The following is a 25,027-nucleotide window of genomic DNA, read 5'->3' on the forward strand; positions in this document are numbered from 1 at the left end:
TGCTCGGTCAGACCACACAGGCTTAAGGTCATGTGTTGTCTCTGCTGCACTGGAAGCACAGGTCTAAAATTAGGGAGGGGTGTGCTTGTGTGTGTGTGTGTGTGTGGGGGGGGGGATTGAGGGTCTCAGTGAACTGATGTACTTCTTCCGTGAGATCACATGTTCACAAACACATACACACGTCCAAACAAACACAGCTGTGACGCACTTGCTTTGAAACCATGTGCACTGACAATGTCAATATTTTGGTCGTATGAAAGGTACTTGTTTAGGATAGTGCTTTTAGGAGGAGGTAAAATGAAACCACATAATCAGTACATTTACATGTACCCAGTACATATTGAGTGATACAAGGTGCTAACAGGGCACCACTATAATTAGCTGATATGTCACTAGACATCATGAAAAGGCTCAGAAACATATAAAATAATTATACATATACTTTCCTGTAAATATTATGTAATTGACTGCAGATCAATGAAGGAGCCATTTGTTATACAGCAGAGTATCAAATCCTTAAAAACGTTTTAATTTTACTATTATATAACAAGAAGGTATTTTAAATATATAATTTTTATGTTTATGTAATAATTGTATCCTAAATGATGATAAATAGAACTTAAATAGAAAAAAATCAATATTATTAAACACAGATAATCCCTTTGTTCTTCCATCGTACTTGCAAACACATTTCCAAAAAGTATTTTATTGATAAGTGTATAGATACACACACACTTGTACATACAAAGTACATTTACAGGCTAAACATTGGCTTTAAATACATTTTATTCTCTAAATATTTGTTGCCGAAGAAACTAATTTAAAAGAATGTGAATAAAACTGAAGTATTACTTCTCACACTGTTTTTTGTAAACATTGGTGTCCCATAGCCACAGCTTATAACCTTTCACACGCACATACTGTTCTGCACTACAGTGAACAGTTGGTGAAACATGCTCACACCAGTCACGTGTGTCAATCTGTCCGTCCACCTCAAAGAAATGATAACACTCATTCAGATTAAACAATTCATGCTAATCCAGGCACTTTGAGTTTGTTCAGTTTCCTTTATTCGTCAGAACATCTGAATATGTATTTCACTCAGATCTATAGGGAATAATTCACTGAAAACTTTCATAGGAGATAATATTTTAGAACTACAGTGACATCTACTGGCTGATTCCCATATCTGCTTTTGAAAGAACAACAGGAAACAGGCTTTGTTTTGCTGGTGTTGTTTTCAGTCTCACTTCTGTATTTTTGCAATGAGAAAGTAAATTATTGCAGAGAAACTCTCTCTCGTTTTTCTTTACTTGACTAAAAGCAAAAATACATTAAGCAATAAACAAAAGCTCCACAGTTTAAGGTACATCAGTCGATATTTCCCTTCAGCAGCATCTTGAACTGGAGAAACTTGAGCTTTATCCAGTTCGTCTTCACTATTAAATAACTTATCTATCAAAGTATTTTTCTCTATGGTCGAGGGTTATGGTGTTTTCTTTTCACAGCGTCCTGAGGTGCACTCCTCGCCACGTCCGGTCCACTTCAGGCGATTCCTGGCAAAAATTATGTAAGATTTGTCCATAAACGGCCGAACACCTGGCCACATCATGAAGCGACCCAACCAACCAAGGCCCACGGCACCATACATGACCGCAAATGCCGGGATCCCACGGTAAACCTGCCAAGATATAGATTTTTTAGCCAAAGTTTTACATGTATAGTATACTTATCTAAACAGACATACATTTTATAGTCTTAATAAATTCTGAGGAATGTGAGTTTACTTCGTCTTTCTCATCAATCACATGCATTTCCTCCATGGCCATCTCATAGCTGACATCCTTATATTTCCCTCCATCGTAGCCCGGCAGCGCGATATTAACAAAATCCACTTTCTGAGGCTGTTTTCTCTGCAGAAACTGGAGGAACCGAATCTCTGTCACACATATGGGACAGAGTCCATCATACAGCACCTGAAACAGAGCAAAGCAACAGATCATCACAGCACTGGGGTCTTCAATCTCCTGTTTCTGTCTGGGATATTAACAATAATAATAATAATAACTTTATTTATATAGCACGCATCTAAACAAGGTTACAAAGTGCTTCACAAAAATCCAGGGCAACAAAATGAATAAACTAAAATAAAAAGGTGTTCAATTCGGTTTTAAGGGCCAAATCATAACATAATAAGGTTGTGACCTTAACATGTAGAGACAAACTCAACAGTTCCCACAATGACCAGAAAGACTTGTCTTATAAAACAACTGTGGTGCCACTCCCTCCAATCCAAAAGATTTTATTCAATGAGCTTGACAGACATGCATTCCTAAGGTGCACCCTGGAAAGTGTATCACTGATTACACTCATTAAAGGATACTTAATTATAAAGGGCAAATCTATTCAAGCTACAATTTATGATTCTATAATTATACTTAGCCTGATGTATTTATAGGAGAGATTTTCTTCAAAGGGAGTCGGCACCTTTTAGAAAAAAGGCGTAACCTCTGCACCACTGAGTGAAACTATCCTGATTTGCATTTGCAAAGATCGAAGTTTCGTGACTGCTCCCATAGACATATAGTAGCAGGGGGTTGACTGCCCGGATCTGGGACCCCACGTCTATTCGAAGATCTTCTTTTCATGCAGTGTATTCTTTAGTAAGTTAAATTAATTTTTAATAGATAAAACTTTTAATATATATAATGAAGGGAATTATTTTGCCAGTTTGCTCCGAGATGAGGAATACATCACAGAATACAGTGAATACGACAATCGAGTATTAAGTCTAAAGCATATAAGTGAAAATGAAAAGTGTATAAGGAGGAATGCAACAGAAATGAAACAAAAATAAGTTGAACTAATAACAAACAAAAGTGGTTAAATGGAACGTTATATTGTAAATAACAAGATGAGTGAATTAGTGAAACCACAGTAAAAGAGGACAACAAAAGAAAAGATAAGCATGATAAGAAAACCAGATAAAGTGGGTGTGTGATGTCCCCCTGGGTTCTAAGAGGGACCTGAGAGAATGAGCGGTGGTCAGGGGCCGGTATGTCTCTTTTGACATTTAGCCACCACCACAGGACATATGATCACCTCCCCACACGGGACTAATACCAGGGCTCGGGCTCCATTTTGGCTCCGGAGCTTCCACATTACATCTCAGTGTGTCCCAGTCCAGAGAGAAGCTGCTGCTGCTGCTCGGCTGCACCGGACCCGGGTCTCACACGCTCCCGCACCGGGTGCAGAGAAGGTGAGAGCACAATCACACCTTCTCACCCTCATCGCACGACTGGTCCAAACTTTCTGTGGAGATCTTTAACTTTCCACGTTATAGGAGCGCGACGAGAAGCATGTGACCGAGCGTCGGCGTGGTTCCTCGAGGTGCCGGCTCTCAAGTCAGCACATGCTCCTCCAGGAGGAATATATCACCGGGATATGAATAAATAAATATTTATTGGTATAAATCTTGCTCCTCATTCATTTTGACACGCTGGGCTGCGATGGAGCGAAGGATGTTCTCCAGCAGGTTTCTCTATAAATAACTCAAAAAACACAGCGATGGGCTAGAGGACGTGGAACGTGTTGTTGTTGTTGTTTTCCGTTAGTTTGACCTTGTAATAAAACACTTTGAAGGTTAAAGTCCGATCCCTTCTCTATCGACAGTTCACCCAGTGTGACACAGAAATCCGTTTTTTAAAGACTGACTTTCAGGTTGCCAGGTTTGTGGAGGATTCACCACCGAGACACTTTGCAGGAGCTTTTTTTGTTTTTGTTTTGTTCATTTGCCCTTCTGATCAGGCTTTTGGTGAGTTTAAGTGTTTTTCTGATAACTAACAGGATTTTTAAACTCTAATTAGTTATCTCCTGATAGTGAACATGTAGCCTAACACAGAAATCCTTCTTATATCAATTTTAAATGAAGACAAACTTATGGGTTGCCAGATTTGTGGAACATCCTCCACTAGCTGCAGCAGCAGGAGTTGTTTTGAATTAGTTTACCTTATTATATTAAACCTTGAGGTTCAAGTGTTTTCTGATAAGTTATAAAATCCAAATAGTTCTCTACTGATAGTAAATACATTCTTTTTAAGTTGAGATAAACTTTTGGGTTGCCAGTTTTGTGGAAAATCATGGCCCATGGGAGACACTGTTTTGTTTCCCGGTAGTTTGACTCTCAAATAAGACACCTAAAGGGTTTTCTGTTTCACGGATAAACTAAAGTCTATTCTCTACTGATAGTTAACACATCACAAACTATTTTTACACGATTTATAAGTCAAATGTTTGGGTTGCCAGATTTGTGGAACATCCTCAACCAGCAGGTGACTTTATTGTTTTTAAGTTAAGTTTTACCATCTGATATGACACCTTGAGGTTTAAGTGTTTTCTAATAAGTTATTCACTCTAATTAGATCTCTACTAATACGTTTGGGTTGCCAAATCTGTGGAAAATCCTGCCCCAGAGGGGGAACTCTGCTTGTTTCTTTTTCTTTTGAGAGTTTAAATACTGATAAGACACCTAAAGTGTTTTCTCTTTCAGTTTTAAACTCAATTCTCTACTGACAGTTAAACACATCACAAATCCTCATTCTCAAGTCAAGAGGAACTTTTGGGTTGCCAGATACGTGGAAGATCCCCCACCAGTGGGAGACTCTGCTTGTTTTGTTTAGCTCTTTGTTTCATGAGGCCCCACCAATGGACTGTTTTATCAACCCTCTGGAAAAACAAGGCAGGACAATTGGACCAAAATTCTTTCATCCCATTCTTAAAAACACGTTCAACGGAAGAGTCCAAGATGTGCAGGCGTAACATTTACAACTCCACTTTATGACTTGTAAGAAAGTGTGAAAGGTCAAGAGCTTAACTGGGGTTTTCCTACATTTCTTAAGGAATTACTCCTGAGCAGAAACACAAAAATGCATCAGTTACACAACGCCTGCTGATCTCGCTCGCCCTTCACCCCGACCTTTCCTGTTTACCCTATTTCTCTCTTCTTAATCCAAGGAGGCAGGTGGTCGTCCACCTCGCGCCGGCCTCTGTTTGAATATTCTTCCTGTTAAAAGGGAGTTGTTTCAAGTTGTGGGAACAGTTGGGTTTCGCTCTATAACAATGTAAGGTCTGGACCCTGAAAGTGCCTTGAAATAATGTATGTTGTAAACAAAACATACAGCTAGTCACGTATCAGGTTTGGCTGAGATCAAACAGCACGCTACTTTGTGGTAATTGCTTTTGGTCAGAGACCTTCTTCAGAATACATTTTTTCATGTGATTTGGTTCTTCACAGATACAATTTAAATTGAATTGAACCTAATGATTTTGTTTGAAAGAGGCCCACTGGTCCAAGAGCATTTATTAAAACAACTTCTGTCCTTAAAAAGTTTATCTCTTTCCATAACAAGTCTAAATAGGTCAGTGAAGGGGTCTCCCTGATGACTTTACAAACTTGGCAACCCAAATATTGTTCTTATTATTGGCTTAGATCATGTGATGTGTTCGTAAATCTTGTATTAATCACATTAAATCTACAGCTAATATCCTAAAACCAATGATGCTGCAGCTTGTAGAGAATTTGTCCAACCAGATTGTTTGTAAACAGCACATGGATGTAGTTTGACATCTATGTAAAACGTACATGGATGTAGTTTGACATGTGTAGATAATACATGGATGTAGTTTGACACGTGCAAATAGCACATGGATGTAGTTTGACATCTATGTAAAACGTACATGGATGTAGTTTGGCATCTATGTAAAAAGTACATGGATGTAGTTTGACATGTGCAAAACGTACATGGATGTAGTTTAACAGATGTAAACAGCACATGGATGTAGTTTGACATATGTAAACAGCACATATATGTAGTATTAGACGTGTTAACTGTACATGGATGTAGTTTGACGCGTGCAAATAGCACATGGATGTAGTTTGACATCTATGTAAAACGTACATGGATGTAGTTTGGCATCTATGTAAAAAGTACATGGATGTAGTTTGACATGTGCAAAACGTACATGGATGTAGTTTAACAGATGTAAACAGCACATGATGTAGTTTGACACATGTAAAAAGTACATGGATGTAGTTTGACACTTGTGCAAACAGCACATAGATGTAGTTTTAGACGTGTTAACAGTACATGGATGTAGTTTGACACATGTAAAAAGTACATGATGTAGTTTGACACATGTAAAAAGTACATGGATGTAGTTTGATACATGTAAACAGTACATGGATGTAGTTTGACATGTAAACAGTACATGGATGTAGTTTAGCAGAACCACTGGCTCTTACCCTGACAGCAGCAGCGGAGGACTCCGAGCTGAGTGACCGGTGGAGGTGAAGTCTGCAGGGGACACATGTCGGTCTCACAACCGCTGGATTTAAAGCGGATAAAGCGGATAAACGTGACGCCAAACACGTTCTAACTGTGGAAAACATCTGGAACCACAGAGACGAGCTAGCTTTAGCTGCTAACCTCTGACTTCAGTGGAGCAAACTCCGGCGTTAGCTAACCTCCACATTCGTGTTGAGTAACATAAACAGAGGTCGCACGGTGATGACGTGTATCACAAGGCAGACCGGAACTTGTAGTCCCACATGTGATATTATGTTTTTATCAATAAAGTGTGAGGAAGTTATTATTATTATTGTTTTTATTTGATTGGAGCTGTGGCTCTTTAGCTTAGCATTAGCCGGACAGCGTGATTGACAGAGGGGGCGTGGTGACCATGTGTGTGTGTGTGTGTGTGCATAACAGAGAGGTGGCTGCTGCTGCGAGACGTCTCACACCACTGGATTTTCACGAGTCACATGTTAGTGGAGCTGAGCTGAAGTCTCACTCCATTTAAAGACAAAGAGATTCTGTGTTCATTTTATATTAAGAAGATGTGTGTTTTTTACAACCTCTGATGCACCAAAGGCACCAGATTTGAACCATAGAATTAAGAAAACTCAGTTAATCAAGTTTATTTTAACCTGCATGTCATACATGAAATTGCATTTGCAATTCAAAACAACTTCATGTGTCCCTGGAGTATGGTGGCAGCGAGAGATCAACGCACTGCACATTAAGAAAACACATGCAAATAGAAAAAACACATGCAAATACAGAAACACGCTGCAAAAATCACAACACATGCAAATACAGAAACACACTGCACATTGCGAAAACCACACCGGAAATGCTTCCAGGGGACCCAAAAAAGTGATGAACTTGACTGTAGTTCAATGCTTTGTGAAGTTCCATCACCACTGACGAGTCGCAGACTTCAATAACTTCACATACGATGTATATTTGTATTGTAGTTAATATTATAGTTAATAATATAAATCTAAACTTAAGTAAAAAGTAGGGGGATGTAGTTTTAAGTACTCAATTGTTACACCAGGGTTTTGTGTGGTTTTATTGAATTGCCTCTGTTTTTCAAGTAATAACCACGCAGAAAACCTCCTGTAGTTAAATCACATAGTCGGGTTAGTACTTTCTTTCTTTGCCTTCGGACATAATCAAACTGCCATGTACAGGAGGGGAGGGGGGTTAACTGGGGCCTAGCAACACATTTTTGCCCCAGGGCTCCCGGGAGATTGAAGGTTGACTGAGTTAATGTTAAAAGCAGTGGAGGCCATACATTTAATAGTGGCCTTGATGAAGAAATCCTGCAAATGTAAAATCCTGTATTGGTCACTTCAAGGGAAATAAACGATCTGCTTTATTAGGTCAGTATTGGCAATCATACCAATCCGGTATTGATTTTACCCTGGAAGCTGTTCCTTTATCAGCTCTGGTTAACCACTGACAGTTAGACATAAATCAGCGTGCTCTGCGGTTTAACTGGTGTAGTAGTATATTTTTCTAACAAAGTGTTGAAGTACCTTGATTTGTGAGATATTTACTTCATCAGATGAATGGAAAACAGATATGACACATCGTGCCAGATGTGTCATTGCATAAATCACTGAGTAAAGTAAATTTTTGAAACTAACACTTTGGTAGCACTAAAATGGCACTTACTTATAGCACTTTGTAGTTTTGCTTTATTTCGAAGAAATTGTACTGTCTTGATTCTTGTTGTTCTTGGTTTGTACCCTCGGGGTTGAATGCACTTATTGTTAGTCGCTTTGGATAAAAGCGTCAGCTAAATGAAATGTAATGTAATGTAATGTAATGTAAATGTAACACCCTCTATTCAATTGGTATAAAATGCTGCTGCCAGCATTTTCAGTGGTTTAAGAAAACGTGATCCCATAGCACTGATTCAATCCTAACTTTATTGGTTTGATGTTAGCTCACACATTGTATGCAAGAGTCTTTTGATGATGATCAAAGCTCCACTGCACTTCCTCTTCGATCAGCTGATAGTTGTTGTCTGGGAGTTCCTGGAGCCTGATTGGCCATCAAAGACCATTGTACTTTTCTAGTACAGGCCCCTTAACTCTGGAATGAGCTAACAGCAGAGATCAGAAATATTATATCTGTTAATGCTTTTAAATCTCTTCTCTTTTAGTACATTTTCTTAATCCTATTGTGAAGCACTTTGTGGCTCTGTTTAGCAATGTTAGCTTTGGCTTTGTTGTGCAATGCCAATACAACATCTTCTTCTTCTAGAGAGAGAGGGAGAGAGAGAGAGGGGGAGAGAGAGAGCGAGGGAGAGAGAGACAGAGAGGGGGAGAGAGAGAGGGAGAGAGAGAGAGAGAGAGAGAGAGAGAGTATAAAAGACCTCAACAGGAGCCTCCAAGTTTGTTTGCTGCTGAATTAAGTTCTTTCAATTTTCTGAGATCACTCCCGCTCTCTCTCTCTCGCTCGACCGGTTTTGTTTTTGAGTGTAGGGTCACTTTCTAAAACAAGCGCACGTGATGAGATCTAAAGTCTTAACAACAGAGTCTTTCTGAGTGTGACAGTCACGCTCTGGTACAACAGCAGCTGCAGAGGTGAGCTCCTGTGTTATGCAGACCGGGCCTCCGTGATGTGATCATTACTACTGCTTTTAAAAATGTGCCGTTGTTTATACTCTGCTCACTTTGTGTTAACTCTTCCCCACTTTCGCAGACGCTGATTCAATCATGCCCCCCCCTGCGGCAACCAATCTGGGCTACACCCCACCAGATGGAGGCTGGGGCTGGGCTGTTGTCTTAGGCTCTTTCATCTCCATAGGATTCTCCTATGCCTTTCCCAAGTCCCTCACCATCTACTATAAGGAAATCCAGGCGTATTTTTCAGTTTCCTACAGTGAGATTGCCTGGGTGTCCTCAGTCATGCTCGCTTCTATGTATGCAGGAGGTCAGTGGCATCAAATGTTTTCACGTGTTTGACAAAAGAATACAAAAATGCACATTCCCACACAATGAATAAAATTAATCAGATCATCCTTCAGTGCTGTAAAATACCCAAAGAATGTAACATGTCCTTCTTCCTCTGTGCAGGACCAGTGAGCAGTGTCCTTGTCAACCGCTTTGGCAGCAGACCAGTGGTTATGGTGGGCGGGGTGATGGTTTGTGCTGGCATGGTGCTCGCTTCTTTTGGCACCAGTATCATACATCTGTATCTTTGTGTTGGAGTAATTGGAGGTAATTTGTTTGATCATATTTGGTGTTGTTTGTCATATAATTTTGTAAAAATAACCCTGAAATGGACCCACTTTAATAATCTTGAGTCATCTCAGTACTAATGACGCTGCTGCTGCTGTTTTCTGATACATGTGGATGCAATGCTCGTGGCACAACTCATTTTCATGCAGCATGAGTAGTTGTTTTTCTATTAGAATCAGTCCCCTGTAGGATCATTTGTGTCCCCATGTGGGTTAATGTTGTTTATTCTGTGCAGTGTGTAAATGTGTGTAATGAATTTGCAATTTGCAATGAAATATCCATTGCCTTGTCTACACGGTGCCGTCAAAGCAATTCAAAGACTAAGGTCAGACCTGAGTTTTTCAAAAGTGCAGATGCATTTTAGAAAATCCGCACATGCATGCATGTGTGTGCCAGATCACATGATGGCTTGACTACCAGGGAGTAAACAACTTCAGACTTTAAACCTAATCTGTAATCTAGTAGTAACACAGAAAAGGAATATACGTGAAATTAGTCACAGGATTTCCCCCTAAAATAAAAAGTATGAAACAACCATGGAAATAAAAATGATTATTGCTTAAACAAGTGTTTTTTAAAACCTTAGATCATAGTGAAAAACGTCCCAATTTGCTAAAAGTCAAAGTGACATCTTCTAATTGTACCTCAGTCCAACCAACAGTCCAGAGCCCCAAAAAATCCTTTTATTACCACAAGTGAAAAAGCAAAGAAGCAAATTCTCATAACTAAGAAGCTGAACGAAGATGCTTCTTAAAAAATGATTCAAACTATCAATCCATCATCAAAACCTTTGCCAATAATATGTATTAATCTTGATCAGACAGCAACATGAGAAGTTTGGAGTTCTCACTTCACTGTTTATTTAACCCAAGTTAAGCCAATTATTCATGTCGTGCAATCAACCGTATTATTGTCCCACCAGGTTTAGGCCTTGCCTTCAACCTGCAGCCAGCCTTGACGATCATCGGCACCTACTTCCAGGTGAAAAGGCCGCTGGCGAACGGGCTCGCCATGACAGGAAGTCCAGTCGTTCTGTTCACTCTGGCTCCTCTCAACCAGTTTCTGTTCGATTCCTTTGGCTGGAGAGGGAGCTTCCTCATCCTGGGAGGGATCGTTCTGAACTGCTGCGTCGCTGGTGCTCTGATGAGACCGGTCAACAAGGCCGTCCAACCCAAACCCAAGCTCGAACCACCGCCGTGCGACCAGGAGGACCCTGCCGCAAACGCCAACGCACAGTCTGCCAACCTGCTGACTGAAGAAAGCCAAAGTGAAGGCAAGAGCGAGCGCTGTTTGGACAAATTCATAGATGTGTCCCTCTTCAAACACAGGGGCTTCCTCATTTATCTGATCGGTAACGTGTTCATGTTTTTTGGCTTTTTCGCACCTGTGGTTTTTCTGGCACCGTATGCCCGACATCAGGGGATCGATGAATATTCGTCAGCTTTCTTGCTTTCTATCTTTGCTCTGGTCGACATGTTTGTCAGACCAGCAACCGGCTTCATCGGCAACACCAAGTGGGTTCGGCCAAGGATCCAGTATTTCTTCAGCTTTGCTGTCGCATACAACGGTGTGTGTCACCTCTTGTGCCCACTGGCAGAAGGATATTCGGGTCTGGTGGTCTACACTGTCTTCTTCGGCGTGGCCTTCGGGATGCTTTGTGCGCTGCTCTTTGAGGTCCTGATGGACCTAGTGGGACCGAAGCGCTTCTCCACTGCTGTGGGACTCGTCACCATCATTGAGTGCGGACCAGTGCTGCTCGGACCTCCAATGTCAGGTTTGTAAATCCCACAAACACACAAAAGACATGTTCATTAATAAAAAACAAAAGATTTGTAAAATAGTAACCAATGACATGTATCTTCTCTTTCAGGAGCCTTGGTTGATAAGTTCGGGGATTACAAATACATGTACTATGCCTGTGGCGTGATGATGCTGGTGCCGGGCATATTTTTCTTTGTTATGAATTACTACAACTACAAGAAACTGGACGAGGAGCGGATGCAGAGCGCGGCCGCGGAGATGAGGAATTCCGAAGAGGCTGTAGAACTTAAAATGAACCCAGTTGAAAAAATTGCATATGAAACAGATGGATGAACCAGCTGACTGCGGTTTTTATTTCAGTTGGTGACAGAAACAAAAGACAGAACATGTAGGACAAACAGCATGCAGCCTATTACTACTAAAATGTATTTTTTAACTTTGGTTTGAGTTTATCTCTCTCTGGACCTTTGCTACATATCTGTATTAACATTTGCTGTTTTAACGGTTGTTTTATGTAAAGTATTATCAGTAAGACGATGTGTCACAACACTAACTCTCGTGGCCTTCGCTCCTCAATCATCCAAAACTGTCCTCGTTCCCTCAAGTGCCATAATCATAATGGCTCTATAAAGTAATATGGTGCCTCTCTGATTATTCAGTGGCTGAATAAAAAGTAATTTTCCTGAGGGACTGATATAAAATGATGAGTCAAAACCCAGAACATGGAGCCAAACCACTGGTGGTTATTGTCATCTTTGGACCACTAGATGGCACTGGACACTATCAGAGAACCAGTCGTTTCTCTCCCATTAAACCACAATTAAACAAAGGCCGTCATCATTGAGGGTTTAGAGTTTTTACAACATTGTTTTTTCCATAATTTGGGTCATCACCCTCCAGAAACTGTTGAATGAGTCACAGAGGACGCAGCAGTAAAATAAAGAAAAAAGAGAATATTAAATGTCTGGTGTAAAGACAACAGACTTTCTACCTTAAAACACATTCCCAGGATTCCCCCCTCATGCTGCCCAGAAATTTAAATATCACTTGTAGAGAAAAATTCATTATTCATTCTTCATGTCGTTAAAAAAAAACATTTTCAGTGTTACGGGAATCTGTAAGAGTTGTTTCACTGCTGTGCCCGATTCAGAATTCGAAAAGAAGTTACAGAAATGTTTTAGCATTTAAATAAGAGCCAAGAACCCAATGTGCATTATGATATAAGATTGCATTTGCATCCGTGGCTGAAGAAGACCTTTATGCTATAGCTACAGGCCATCAAACATTTCAGCTTTGTATTCTTAACTTAGTCTTTTTATGCTAAGAGATATTTTCTACATTGTGAAAAACCTAATAACACAAGGAAAAAGATTCTGACTCATCTTGCACCTGTCAGAGAACAAAACTGTGATTTCATGCCAGGTCACATTATCCCACCACAGGTCAGACTTCATTTTCCAGCACACTGCGTCATTACAGCTCCTCAGTGCCATGCAGGCCTCGAGCACCTGCTGTACAAGATACATGGGCGAGCCATTCAGTAAGTGAACAAGGCCATTATTGCAGATGTATGTTTAAATTCTTTATCATGTCGCTGCAAGGTGCATATTGACTGTCTCTTTCAGAAGCCTGAAAATCGCTTATGCGACCGAATCAATACATTTATTTATAACCTCAGATAACATCATCTGAAAATCAGGCCAAAACACTGCAGGTCCATGGCTCATTTGTGGGAGGTCTCCTCTCTGAATCCTGGTTTAAATTCAACCAACGGAACATTTGAGTCAATGTAGCACCAATTGAAAAACTAGGTTACTCTGACCAAGAGTTTGTCTTATTTGTTTGTTTTAATCTTGTGTTATTTGCCCAAACTAAATTATATAGTTTTTTAGAGACCTAATAAGCCAGAGTTCTACCTTAAAAGTGTCACTAATTGATTTTTTAATTGGACACAACAATATGTTTATGAAATAGTAGAGGAAGTGTTGATACTTTATATAAGAAGGCCCATTGTACAAATACTTACAAGTAAAAGTTCTGCTCATCAAAAGTGTTAATTACAGAGAAATGGTCAGTGTTATTGTATTAAGCAATACATTATAATATATGTAGCAATATGCTATATATATATAAATATATATACACATATATTATACTGTATCCTGTTGAAATATTATAACTTGTACATTAATTTGTAAGTAGAAGTTTACTCTTGGTTGAAGTGGAACTAATTTTCAACTATTTTATAAAAGGATGCAACTAATAAATATTTTTGTTATGGATGAATCTGATTGTTGTTTAGTTGTTTCATTTATTGTGTGGTTTGTGAACCTTATGATAATAAAGACAACGCTCAGAGGTCACAGTAATATCTTCAAAACTCTGAAACCATGAAAGGATTAACATTTTTTACTTTTATTTTTGTAGACTCCATTATAAAGGTTTAGTTGATTATCAAGCACCTTTAGGACTGAATTACTGAACACAGTGGTAAAGTACAGACACCTTAAAGTAGAGTACTTGAACAAACCATTTTCTCTACTGTGCATGTGACGTTAAAAACTGTTAAGAAATTAGAAATAACTTGTTAAGTGCATGGTTCCTTTCCTGCTTTTCATTTTAATAACTCAAGAGTAACCCAGTTAGACCAGTGGTTTTTATGACGTCTGAAAAAAAACATTGTTTAAAGCTGTCATTTAAAAAACTAAGGTGTAGGTACCGTTATGATTATGCAGATAAATTGCAGTGGCATGGACAGGTTAATGAGTGGACACAAAGTGAAGGAGTGAGGACTTCCAATTAGTGGCAGCTCCCATAAGCTCTGTATCATCTCCACAGTGAACAGCTTGAGCATAATCACTGTGATGAACTGTGACTGATGTCAGTAAATCTGACTTTAATTGGGAGCAGGAAGATTGAATCCAGGCAGCTCTGTGTACAATCCCAGTGTACGGACTGCAAACCATGCTGAGACATGATGTTTTATCCATGTTGCTGGTCGGAGCAGTTACATTCACAAATTCTGTTTTAACCAAATGGTAAAAAAAAGAAGAAGTAACCAGAAAAAGAAAGAGTAAGCAATACTGTCTATTTAATCCAGCATGTTTGTTAATAATCTCTGCTAATCTTCTTTACCCACGGCAGCAGAACTAATCTGTCTTCACAATGTTTACACTCGGAGGGAGGGCAACGTCATGTGAATACCAGAGACTTAAGAGTTTATTCATCAGCCCTGTGGATGGAGCTATTAATGACACATCGCTGGACTAAAATAAACATCGACGGGCGGCGCGGCTAACATGGACACAGAGGGCATGTTGACATGTACTAACAGACAGTGGAGCAATTGCCGTGTCAGTCTATCAGGGACTCAATCACACCTTCCAGAGACGAGACGCCGTAGCCCTGCAGTGTCTTAACCGACTGTTGTCCCTGATGAAACACGAGATTTACAGAGATCATAGGGTGAAAACAAGGCGAACACTGCCCTGCTTTTGAAATCAATATTCTTTGCAAACGGCCAGCTCGGCATCGATCATGGTCACCTTGATATTTATGTAGAGTAAAATCGTCTGTTTTTCTGAGATATTTTTGAAAACGAGCCCTTCTCCGGCATCAGCAGTCAACATCGGAATGTGTCGAGGGAATAGCAGAATATATCCAGGCTTTGTTTCGCCCTCCACAATCCCCAGAGGGCAGTGTGAGTAAGATGAAAGATATCTGCTCAACAAAACACTCATATAGCTGATTATTCATGTTCATCTCGAAGGGGACAGTTGTCAACAGATATATATGCACAGAAAACTGTATTTCAAAGCAGCCGCACTGAGGTGTTTACCTAGATACTGTTCTATGAGTAGGTTAACTTTTAAAGCATTTGTGCTTTGCGTCAGTGTCTCTTTTTGCTGCTTCTCCCAACTAAATTATAGAAAACATGTTTTTTGCTTGTTTTTTTTACATCAAGATCTATTTATTATTCCCTGGAAAATTGGTCAAAAAAACTAAAAACACCTTGGAATGTGAAAGAAGGTGCCAAAAAAAATAATCCTGCATCCGCCACAAAATGTATTTGGTTTTGTCTTCATCATTTCAGCGAGTTTCGTGGAAATCTGTTTGGTAGATGAAAACTTCTTGGGGGGAGGTCGAAATTTAACATTTTACTTCATTGCAGCTGTATTTCTGCATATTCAGGTATTTTGCCCATTGTTTGAGATGAAGCTAAATGGATTTAACTCGAGAATGATAACAGTTTGTTACACTATGCTTCTTACACAAGGAAATATGTCCTTCTTGGATGTTACCTTCAAAAATTAAATTCTTTCCGGTTAATAGTCCAAAATAACCCTCAAAAGATATTGAGGGTGACATTTTGGAAAGAAAACCTTTTACAATGTGTTATTCAACTCGTGAATAAGCTGCAAATTAAACGTCTTAAACTTCTGGCACATCTTAGAGGTCACACAGCTAAAGCTCAAAGTTGCTCAAAAGCTGAGTCAGACTCTGACTGTAAAGGTTCATCACAAAGACTCTCTTTATAGACGTATGATGATTCTTTGCTTCCTCGCAGCAAACATATCTTTGAGAAAAAAAATATTTGACGTGTACTTTGCCTTTTTAGTTTGATCCGTGTCCCGTCCATTAACATAGAGGAGGACGGATGTATGACCCATACTGCAGCCAGCCACTGGGGGAGGCTATTGAGACGCTTGGGCCTCACTTTTGGTTTAAACATTGGTTTATCATAAAAAACATTGATCTTAGCTGCTTTAATTAAAAGGATCTGAATATTTATTCCACCTCTGGTGTATTGTATTGACATTACGTCAGGATGTTAGGGAACAGCGAGCAGAAATCCCCCTGTGAAGCCCAGCGTGGTGCAAAGCCAGTCTGGTATTACAGACACTTGACCAGACAAACTGAGCTGCTGCTGCTGGACATCGGGCTTCCTGGTGGAATACAAATGGGATAAAACAAAGCCCTGAAGAGGACGGATGTTTTTCTGAACTCAAACAAAAGAGGAACTTAAACCCCCAAACTACTCAATCATGACTAATGCTTGTAAAGGAAATTGAGTTGCAAAGCAAAGAGGACTTAATGAGATTATGTTAACCATAATTATCAATCTGTGAAACAAATTTGCCCAAAACCCGGGAACAGCACAGCCTCTTTTTGTTTTTGTCGGACGTTGTGTGAATTATCATCGCAACACACATTTACCCCACTTTTCAGAGTTGACAATGCACAGCCCCTGACCAGTATCCTTAATCTGCCACTCAAAATACATTTAGCCTTTGTGAGAACAAATGTGCGGCGCCGAAACACTGGTCGTGGAGACTCTCTGCTGCCTATTAGAAGCATTGTTCCTCTTTATCTGGTGAACACAGACAACCACTGAAGCTTGCATGTCTGGGGACGATGCTACTGTTGTGTGCATATTACAAGAAGAATACAAGGATTGTCCTGTGGATTATAATCTATCCTTTGAATAGCACGCTGCATTACAGCGCTTTACACGAGCAAATTTGATTGAGGAGCTGAAGAATGGACGGATGACAACTGCCCACAAGCTCTGTAGCATCTATAGATTGTGCACACGTGCAGCTAGATGTGATCAGTGGCATTTGGATGATAGAAAATAAGCGGGCTGTGTTATCAGTCCATGAGGGCAGCACACTTGAGTGACCATTTCGAGCCCAGAGATAATATTGTAAGATTTCATTGAAATCCTCTGTCTTGATTTGGGAAAATTGTATTGAGTCTGAGATAGCTCCCAATCCCCATGTGCGGACGTCTGCGATAGGCATTCCAGCGTCGTGTCCCCGGGGATCGACGCCCAGGCCTGGGCTGAGACTGAGAGCATGACGGAGAGACTGGGCATGGAAAAGGGAGAGAAGCAGAAATAATTATCAGAGCAACTGAGGCGTATCGGCTTGTCCTTGGCTCAAAATGAAAAGCAGGATGTGACATGATGGCACAAATCAACTGCAGGCCCATATACGATACCTGATTCGCTCATAACATCTGTGTAATTACACATCACGAACCTTGTAATACTGGGATTCTGTTACCAAATTGTGTCATCTTCGCATATCTGGCCGGGACCCAGGATAATTAAGTGTATCATTACCCCGAACTGAAACTATCGACGGGCAGGGGAGCGGTGATGATGGCGTCTCTCTCTGGGAATGTGCGTGGCATTAATGTGCAACTTATTTTGATGCCCAGCGCGCACTGTGACGTGAGGGGTTTAGAGGACACTGGCCTTGTGTAATCGCGAAATGAACGCTACAGTGGCTGAAGTGAATCAATGTCCTCAGAGGTTCTTTGTGTTTCAAGGGCAGTGTCTCCTGAGTCGCGGGCTGACATGATGAGATTGTTGACTGTGGCAGCTGCCACGCTAAGCCTGCCAAAGGTGTGTGATTAAATTCCCATTCTTTTCCCACAGAGAAGTGGAGCCATTTAGAAACCTATAAACCATATGGGCGAGTCAATGAATTGTCTTTAAAGTGGTTCCCATAGGTTTTCTCAGACGGAAATGAGAATGGAAACTTCTGTGTGCCACGCACGGTTTGTATGAACACAGTGTTTTTATTTCTAAATTTAGATTTCATGTAGTTTAGTCACGCTTGTAGAGAAGTTGTCAATAGGTAGTGTGAAAATTGTTAAAACCCCATTTTCTGCTTTTCAGTGGTGCTATTACATAAGTTGGAATAAAAGGTTGAACAAAATGAAATCATTAAAAAAAAACTGCCTGAGATACTAAAACGACTGAATACTATAAATTATTTTATGCAGTGGTATGCATGTATGCTTATGCATGTGTCTTATATGGCTTATTCCTCCTGTTGTAAAACCATTGGGTGACATGGTTGCAGTTTTATTTTGATATCTTTTATCTGCTAATGCTCATCAAATGTGAATTAATCCACGGCTCAAAATAGAACCAAAAAAAACAACCATTTAGTCCTGTGTGAGTAACTTCTGCTGAACGCGGCAGCACCCAGCTGTTTGGGGAATTGACTAAGCCTTTTTTAAAGAAATGAAGCTACATACAGAGGGATAATTGTGACCTGATTTTAAGGATTTACATCTGAGAAGAAACCAATGGGCTTGAGTCTTAGTGCCACAAGAGGATAGGGAAGTTGCAGAGTCTTGAGAAATGGATTAATCCATTGTTGGTTTTCATCCTTTCAAAAATATGAATAAAAAAATCTTGCAACAAGTCCTGGAAATTAAACAGCATAATACATGATCTATATTTGCCCTCTGCAGTGTCTCCAGGACTTTGTGACTCGAGGATATGTTGTTTCTGGACATTTGCTGAAAAGACTCATTTGTTGACAGTAAGAAAAGTACCAAAAAATTAATTTAAGACTTAAAAACAGCAGGCTTCCAAATAAAGTTGGACGGGAACAGCGTAACAAACACGGAAGGAATTAATTAAAAGAAAACAAAAAAACAATTTGGATTAAAAGAAAAAATTGGTTGTTTCTTTGGCTCATCGTTATACTGCTTCCAGTTTTTCTTTATGGAACTGTTAAAGTGACCTGCAGTCATTTAGCCACGGCAAGTAAAGACCTGCTGCTGGACTCAGTCCACAGAAACCTGAAGCTGCACCACCGCTGCTGCACAAAGAGCTGTTCACCCGTTTATTTAGTGTTTGGTGAAGCTCCACTCGGAATGTGTAAAACTGGAGAATCAGGTTGCTGTTGTTGTGAACACACCTGTTGCCAGAAATATGTCCATTGTCGTGATCGCACTGTTTCCCTGATCATGAGTCCCAGCCGCATGTACTGCAGAGCGCTGGTCGCCTGTTTTTCCAAAGTATATTATTATCAAATGTCTTGTGATTCCAAATCGCACCAAATTCCACACGGCACTTTCATGAGCCCTTCACGATACTCATGCCAAGTGTGAAGACGATAAGATGAACGGTTCTTGAGATACATTAGCCACATACACAAAGTCAGAGATTTCTGGAATTAGTGCATGGAGAACATAAGGGAACAGTCTTTAAACCCACAGAATGAAATACATTCAGCGTCTCTGATGCCAATTTTTCATTGAATGGCAAAGCAGAATTTGTCATTAAAAAAATGTCTTGAATCTTCCTGAAAAGTGTAATCACGTGTGTTTTTTTTCCCAGTAATTTTACAGCTTCAGGAAGACTTGTGGTTCAGCCGTATGGGCAGCACAGCTCGGAACGAGAGGGTTCCTCAAGCCCTGGTCCAATTAAATTACTAGTGACATTTATTGTCCTTGTGTCCTTGATGATTCTTCCAGCTTTCCTCATGCTCCTCTGGATGCAGAGCTCCTGCGCGGATAGCAGTTCAGATCCGGTGATGCGTTGAGCAGCTTTGATCAGCCTCTGCAGGGCTTTACTGTCTTGCTTACAGCTGCTCCCATTTCAGGCTGCGATGCAGCCAGAGAGGATGCTCTCAATGGTGCGTAAATGTGCTCTTACAGAATATGCTCTTGTCCATGTCAAACCTCTTCAGTCCCCTGAGGAAGAAACTAGGCTGGTCTGCAGATCTCACCTCTGACTTATTATGAATTGACCACCTCCGGTCTTTAATGTGAACCCAGAGGAACCCGAAGATGTTGATTCTCTCCACAGTAATGTGCATATACAACCTTTCAAATGGATTTTGTTGTCATTAAAACCACGATGAAAGGGCTCTTACCTCCTCTCTGCAGTAACTCTTAGCATTCCTGTCGATTAGGCCATTGCTGGCGTTGTTTTCCATGCTTCTTACACAGATGCCAGATTTGACATAGATGCCTGAGAAAACCAAGAGAAAAACAGGTCTCACTTTGCAAGCTGATGTGTGTTGATCCACTTTATGTTTTTCTTAACTTGCTATTTTTATTTAAAACTTATTTCACTGAAGGCATTTCTCATTATTGCAGTTCTTATCATCTTGTGTGACGGCAACTGATGTCAAAAATGTCAAAGTATTAGATTTTGTTTGGCTTTAGGGTTACTGTAAATGTCACTGAGTGTTTTCTTGGTTCTGGGTCTTCTTTAGCAGCTGGTTTCCTGCAGTTCTGTGAGTGTGGGACCTTCACTTTGCTTTCACTAGCACAGTTAATTTCAACAGCAATTTATTATCAGGGATTATTTCTGCTTTAATATTTGTCTTAAAATAATAAATATATGCCCTGTAAGACTGCAATAAGTATAGTATAGTATAGTTCTAAAATGTATTGTATAATATGGTACAGTATAGTGTAGTATAGCGCTGTGTAATGAAGAAGTAATTAAAAGTAGACTATAGTACAGTTTAGTACAGTATCATCACAGTATAGTGCAATATAGTATGGTATAGTATAGTGTAGTACAGTATAGTGTAGTATGTGTAGTATAGACTAGTTTTAAAATGTATTGTATAGTATAGTACAGTATAATGTAGTGTAATGTAGAAGAATATTGTATAGTCAATTATAGTATATTACAATATGGTTCAGCACAGCACAATAGAGTATAGTACAGAATAGTATAGACTAGTATAGTATATGATGGTGTAATCCCGTATTGTATAGGATGGTGTAGTGTAGTATAGCATAGGATAGAATAGTATTGTATAGTATAGCATATGATAGAATAATAATGTATAGGATAGTGAGATACAGTATGGTATTTTTTATGATAGTGTAGTATAGTATGGTATCGTATAGCATAGTGTAGTATAATATGGTAAGGTACGGTATACTAGTATAGTATAGTGTAGCATAGTATATTAACGTTTTTGTGTAGTATATAATATCATAGTAAAGATGAGAATAGAATAGTATTTACAGTAAAGGGAAGTATAGTATAGAATAGTATTGTATAGTATATTTCTGTCTGTAGAGAAACAGAAACAGCTACAGCTCTCTTATATTTGATTGTAGTCCTCTGTAATTGTCCATGTTCCTGTCAGACAAGACAAATCCATGATAAACATGTATTTGGTTATCAAGTATTTGCTGGTTCTGCATCACAAGAGCAGGTTCTGCTGCTGCCTATAGTAGGAATCAGAAAACATCTCCCTCATTTCTGTCATAAAGAAAATTGCCCATGTGAGAATTATTCACACACATTGCATTAGTGTCTTTCTTTAAGATGAAGAAGGGCATGCGTCTACGCCGAGGGAGCTAATGCAACAGAATGAAACACCTCATAACTCGCACACCGACTCCTGCAGCCTGTCGGCGTCAATGTATTGTTTTATAAGGATTCGTACGGCATGCTTATACAATAAAAATGGCATAAAGCCCAGATAAAAAACAATGGCAAAGCAATCAATCCATAATTCTCATAAATGTGAAAGCTGGCAGTTCAAAATTAAAACTGGGCTGTTATTTCTGCAGCAGCTTATATAAACAAAAAAGCAAAATATATACAAAAGGCCCGGTATTAACCTCATCATCACAGAGTGAAGAGCATGATTGCAAGCGCAGGCAGGATTTCACAATACCATGTTTCAAAAAGCAGCCCTCTCAGCTGTCTAAATAGGATGATTGCTGCTGGTCTGAAGGGTCCTTCAGCGAGAGGAGCTCTGGAGGAAAGAGACGCAGAGAAAGAGGCAGCACATGTGGGAGGCGCCAAATAAAGCATCATTGATTAACTTGTTTAGTACTCCTGCAGTCGTCCTGCTCTGTGTGTGTGTGTGTGTGTGTGTGTGTGTGTGTGTGTGTGTGTGTGTGTGTGTGTGTGTGTGTGTGTGTGTGTGTGTGCGGTTCCACTTGTAACCTATGCACACAGCTACATTTTGTGAGCACCCACACGTCCAAAAGATGGCAGATTTACCAGCACTTCTGACAAAGCAGAGAGAGAGTGATAGATGTCTGTGCTCGGATGCTCGTTTTTTCTTCTTCTCCTTTTTTTCGTCTTGCCTTCCCTTTGAACAGCGGCAGCGTTCACGGCCAGGTGAAGGACAGAGTCAAAGGAGGGCAGCCTTTGTTGAGAAAGGCTTATTATCCTGTAAAATGATGGCATGATGATATAATTATCTCACCGTGTAACTGCTAAGTATGGAGATAATCGCAGTCATTTATCTGCACATATTAACTCAGGCACACTCCCACTATTAATCAGTTGTCCCGGCTTTTATCATGTGACGCATGACTCTCCTACTTAAAGCATTACTTATCGTATTTAAACATCTTGTTTCCATCTGTATTATTCCATCTGAGCTAAAGTTTCAAAAAGCTCTATTGACATCTTTGTCGGTGTCTGCGAGATCTTGGGTTTCTTTTTTTTCAGGTATTTCATTTTCATTTTTTTCATCCTGCGGAGGATCTCCTGCCGTTTTCTCACGTAGGCTCCTGAGAACATTATGCAGAATTTGGACCAGTGGCTTAGAAAGTGCGGAGAATGTGCGGAAGCTCTCAATCAGATATTTGCATTCACACATACTCTGGAGAATGTCCAGCTCAGCTGATCGTTCACGTCAACCCAAACTGACAAACCCTGAACTGTGTCATGACACTGAGTTTAATTTGATGATCCAACTATATATATATTATACAATTTATATAATACACTTCCACACTGTATTTATATAATATAAATACACTTCTGCTGGGAAGTGTGTGAAATAAACGTTTTCCTCTGTTCCTCAAATTCCAGGACAATATTTTATATTTAAAACCAGAGAGACAACGTATATAATTTTCCTAAAGAGAGGTCAAAGTTGTAGATGTTGTGTTTGGTATTGTCATAACTTCTCTTTAATGGGGACCTCGTAAAATAGCGGTTTAAAATACAGTAGAGAGAACAAAAGGGAGACTCACTCTACACATCTGCAGTATAGTGTATATGTTGTTTTCCGCTCTTGAGTTATGGCAATAGCACACAATGGATGATAGGACCATGGACTTATCAATAATGCATAAGACAGTAAGAGAAATGACAGGCACTCTGTTGGTAGGTTCTCTCCAGAAGCAAGCCATAAATTTGCAGGGCAATAATAATGACTCTTCTCAGGGAAATAAAGGCCACCCTCTGCTCCCCATAGTCATAAACCTGACTCACTCTTCCATTGGTTGGAAGAAAAATGCTTCCTCTCGCACCACACAGGAGTCGTACACAGTAGGTACTTCAACCAGCCAACTTGATATGCAATCATCTCTCTTTACAGAGGAAAGAATACAATTTCAGTTTTTTTACATTAGATATTTTCCTATTATGTCTGTGAAGGATGACATGGTAATGGTGGAATGAAGTTCACTTGAACAGCCCTGGAAAAATATTAGAAAGATTTCCACTTTTCCAGTTATTATTTTTTACTCAGGCCATCTTCAAATCAATGTGATGAAGTCATCTGTGTTGTGGAGATTATTTAAACATGTTTTTTTTAATTAGGATTTTAAGTAGAGAGTTTAAGAACAGATTCATTTCAATGGTTGAGAAAGACGTTTTTTTTGTCTCGCAAACATAAAGACAGAGTGTTTAGCGATGTTACTTTTGCAGAATATTTAGAGCAATGTCCTTAATTCACTTCCTTGGCGAGTATTACACGTTCAGATCGATACCACTCTCGTGACTGTGTGTTAAAGATGAGGTCGGATCCAGGAGACCATTAGCTTAGTGTAGCGTGACGGCAAGGGGCAGAAACAAACATGTAGCCCGGCTCTGTCCGAGAGAAACACATTTGCGCTTTATACCTCGACTGTTTATTCCCCATGAAAACTCAAGTTTAATGGTAACAAGTTTAGGATTTATCCAGTTTATGTGTTCATCCACCAGTTCCCTTAAATCCACACAAACTGCACCACATTCCTTACACTCAAATATATATTGGTTCCCTAAATCTGCCAGTTTTTCCGTGGGAAAACTGTGAAATTGTAGAAAGACACATCTTTAAGAAAGTGAAAATTAAAGTTTTCGGATTTCTCTCTATTTGAACATTGTTGGAAACATTTTAGATAATGTAAGTACATAAGTTAACAAAATATACATCATAGTACATGTACATGAATGTAGTAATATACACATTCTGTCATTTTTAGATGTTTAATGAGTTGTTACATAAATCTTTAAATTAAATATCTTCCTATTTCTTTTCAAATATAGCAAAATAAAATGTGAAGGCAGCATCATACTCTTCCAATTCTCACAAATCTGTCCTCATCTCTAAAAGAGTATTTTAATTTCAACCCCTCATTTTCTAGCCTTCCCACCTTCAGATGACTGGAAATTGCATCATCGCTTGTTTTGCAGAGAGGTTTTTAACGGACCTGTGCAGCTTCTGCCAGGTGTTCAAGTCCTATCAAGTCAGCAGTGGCCCAGAACAAATAATCTGGGACAGAGAGTGTCGGGCAGGGTCTACAGAATCAACTCCAGTCTCTCTGGAGTGCAAACAGCAGGCATCAAACAGTTTAGGGTCCATTTGTTGTGCTGAGTGCTTTCCACAAAAGGTTGCATGAGACGGTGTGACCTAGTCGTAGGGGTTACACTGAGATTTCTGTTGATCCCTCTCAGATGGGAAAAAGAGGACCAGGGGAGACGGGACATATTTCTCATGGGTTTCTGTCCTGGATTATGTATCTTCAGCAGCCTCCGGATATCACAAAAATACCACATAATGACCGTCGGCCCATTTATCTGTGTCACTTTGAGAGGGATTGGATTTCTCTGCATCCGACTAGTTTGTGGTGTTTGGTGAAAAAGGAGAGGAAGATGCA

At 39.8% G+C, this 25,027-nt stretch overlaps 2 protein-coding genes across 2 annotated transcripts; one reads left to right on the forward strand and one right to left on the reverse strand.

Moving 5' to 3' along the window:
- Positions 1-736: 736 nt before the first annotated feature.
- On the reverse strand, positions 737-6,608 carry LOC133005658 (uncharacterized). The gene is made up of 3 exons (XM_061075405.1): positions 6,302-6,608; positions 1,788-1,976; positions 737-1,681 (listed from the first exon to the last, which is right to left on the reverse strand). Exons 1-3 carry the CDS (start codon positions 6,446-6,448, stop codon positions 1,487-1,489), a joined length of 531 nt encoding a protein of 176 aa, XP_060931388.1. The 5' UTR covers positions 6,449-6,608; the 3' UTR covers positions 737-1,486.
- slc16a7 (solute carrier family 16 member 7) lies at positions 3,056-13,463 on the forward strand. Its single transcript, XM_061075404.1, has 5 exons — positions 3,056-3,259; positions 9,057-9,287; positions 9,431-9,574; positions 10,518-11,369; positions 11,466-13,463. The coding sequence occupies exons 2-5, from the start codon at positions 9,071-9,073 to the stop codon at positions 11,687-11,689; spliced, it is 1,437 nt and encodes a 478-aa protein (XP_060931387.1). The 5' UTR covers positions 3,056-3,259; positions 9,057-9,070; the 3' UTR covers positions 11,690-13,463.
- Positions 13,464-25,027: the final 11,564 nt, after the last annotated feature.

Source organism: Limanda limanda, chromosome 7 (assembly GCF_963576545.1).
Source record: "Limanda limanda chromosome 7, fLimLim1.1, whole genome shotgun sequence".
Lineage (NCBI taxonomy): Eukaryota > Metazoa > Chordata > Actinopteri > Pleuronectiformes > Pleuronectidae > Limanda > Limanda limanda.

Bases quoted from the DNA above. Each gene is read 5' to 3' on its own strand.
- LOC133005658 (XM_061075405.1), bottom strand. From the start codon at position 6,448: ATGTTTTCCACAGTTAGAACGTGTTTGGCGTCACGTTTATCCGCTTTA. The intron at 1,977-6,301 runs GTAAGAGCCAGT...GCTCTGTTTCAG, and splicing joins CCTCCGCTGCTGCTGTCAGG to GTGCTGTATGATGGACTCTG. The intron at 1,682-1,787 runs GTAAACTCACAT...ATATCTTGGCAG, and splicing joins TGATTGATGAGAAAGACGAA to GTTTACCGTGGGATCCCGGC.
- slc16a7 (XM_061075404.1), top strand. From the start codon at position 9,071: ATGCCCCCCCCTGCGGCAACCAATCTGGGCTACACCCCACCAGATGGA. The intron at 9,575-10,517 runs GTAATTTGTTTG...TTGTCCCACCAG, and splicing joins TTGTGTTGGAGTAATTGGAG to GTTTAGGCCTTGCCTTCAAC. The intron at 11,370-11,465 runs GTTTGTAAATCC...CTTCTCTTTCAG, and splicing joins GCTCGGACCTCCAATGTCAG to GAGCCTTGGTTGATAAGTTC.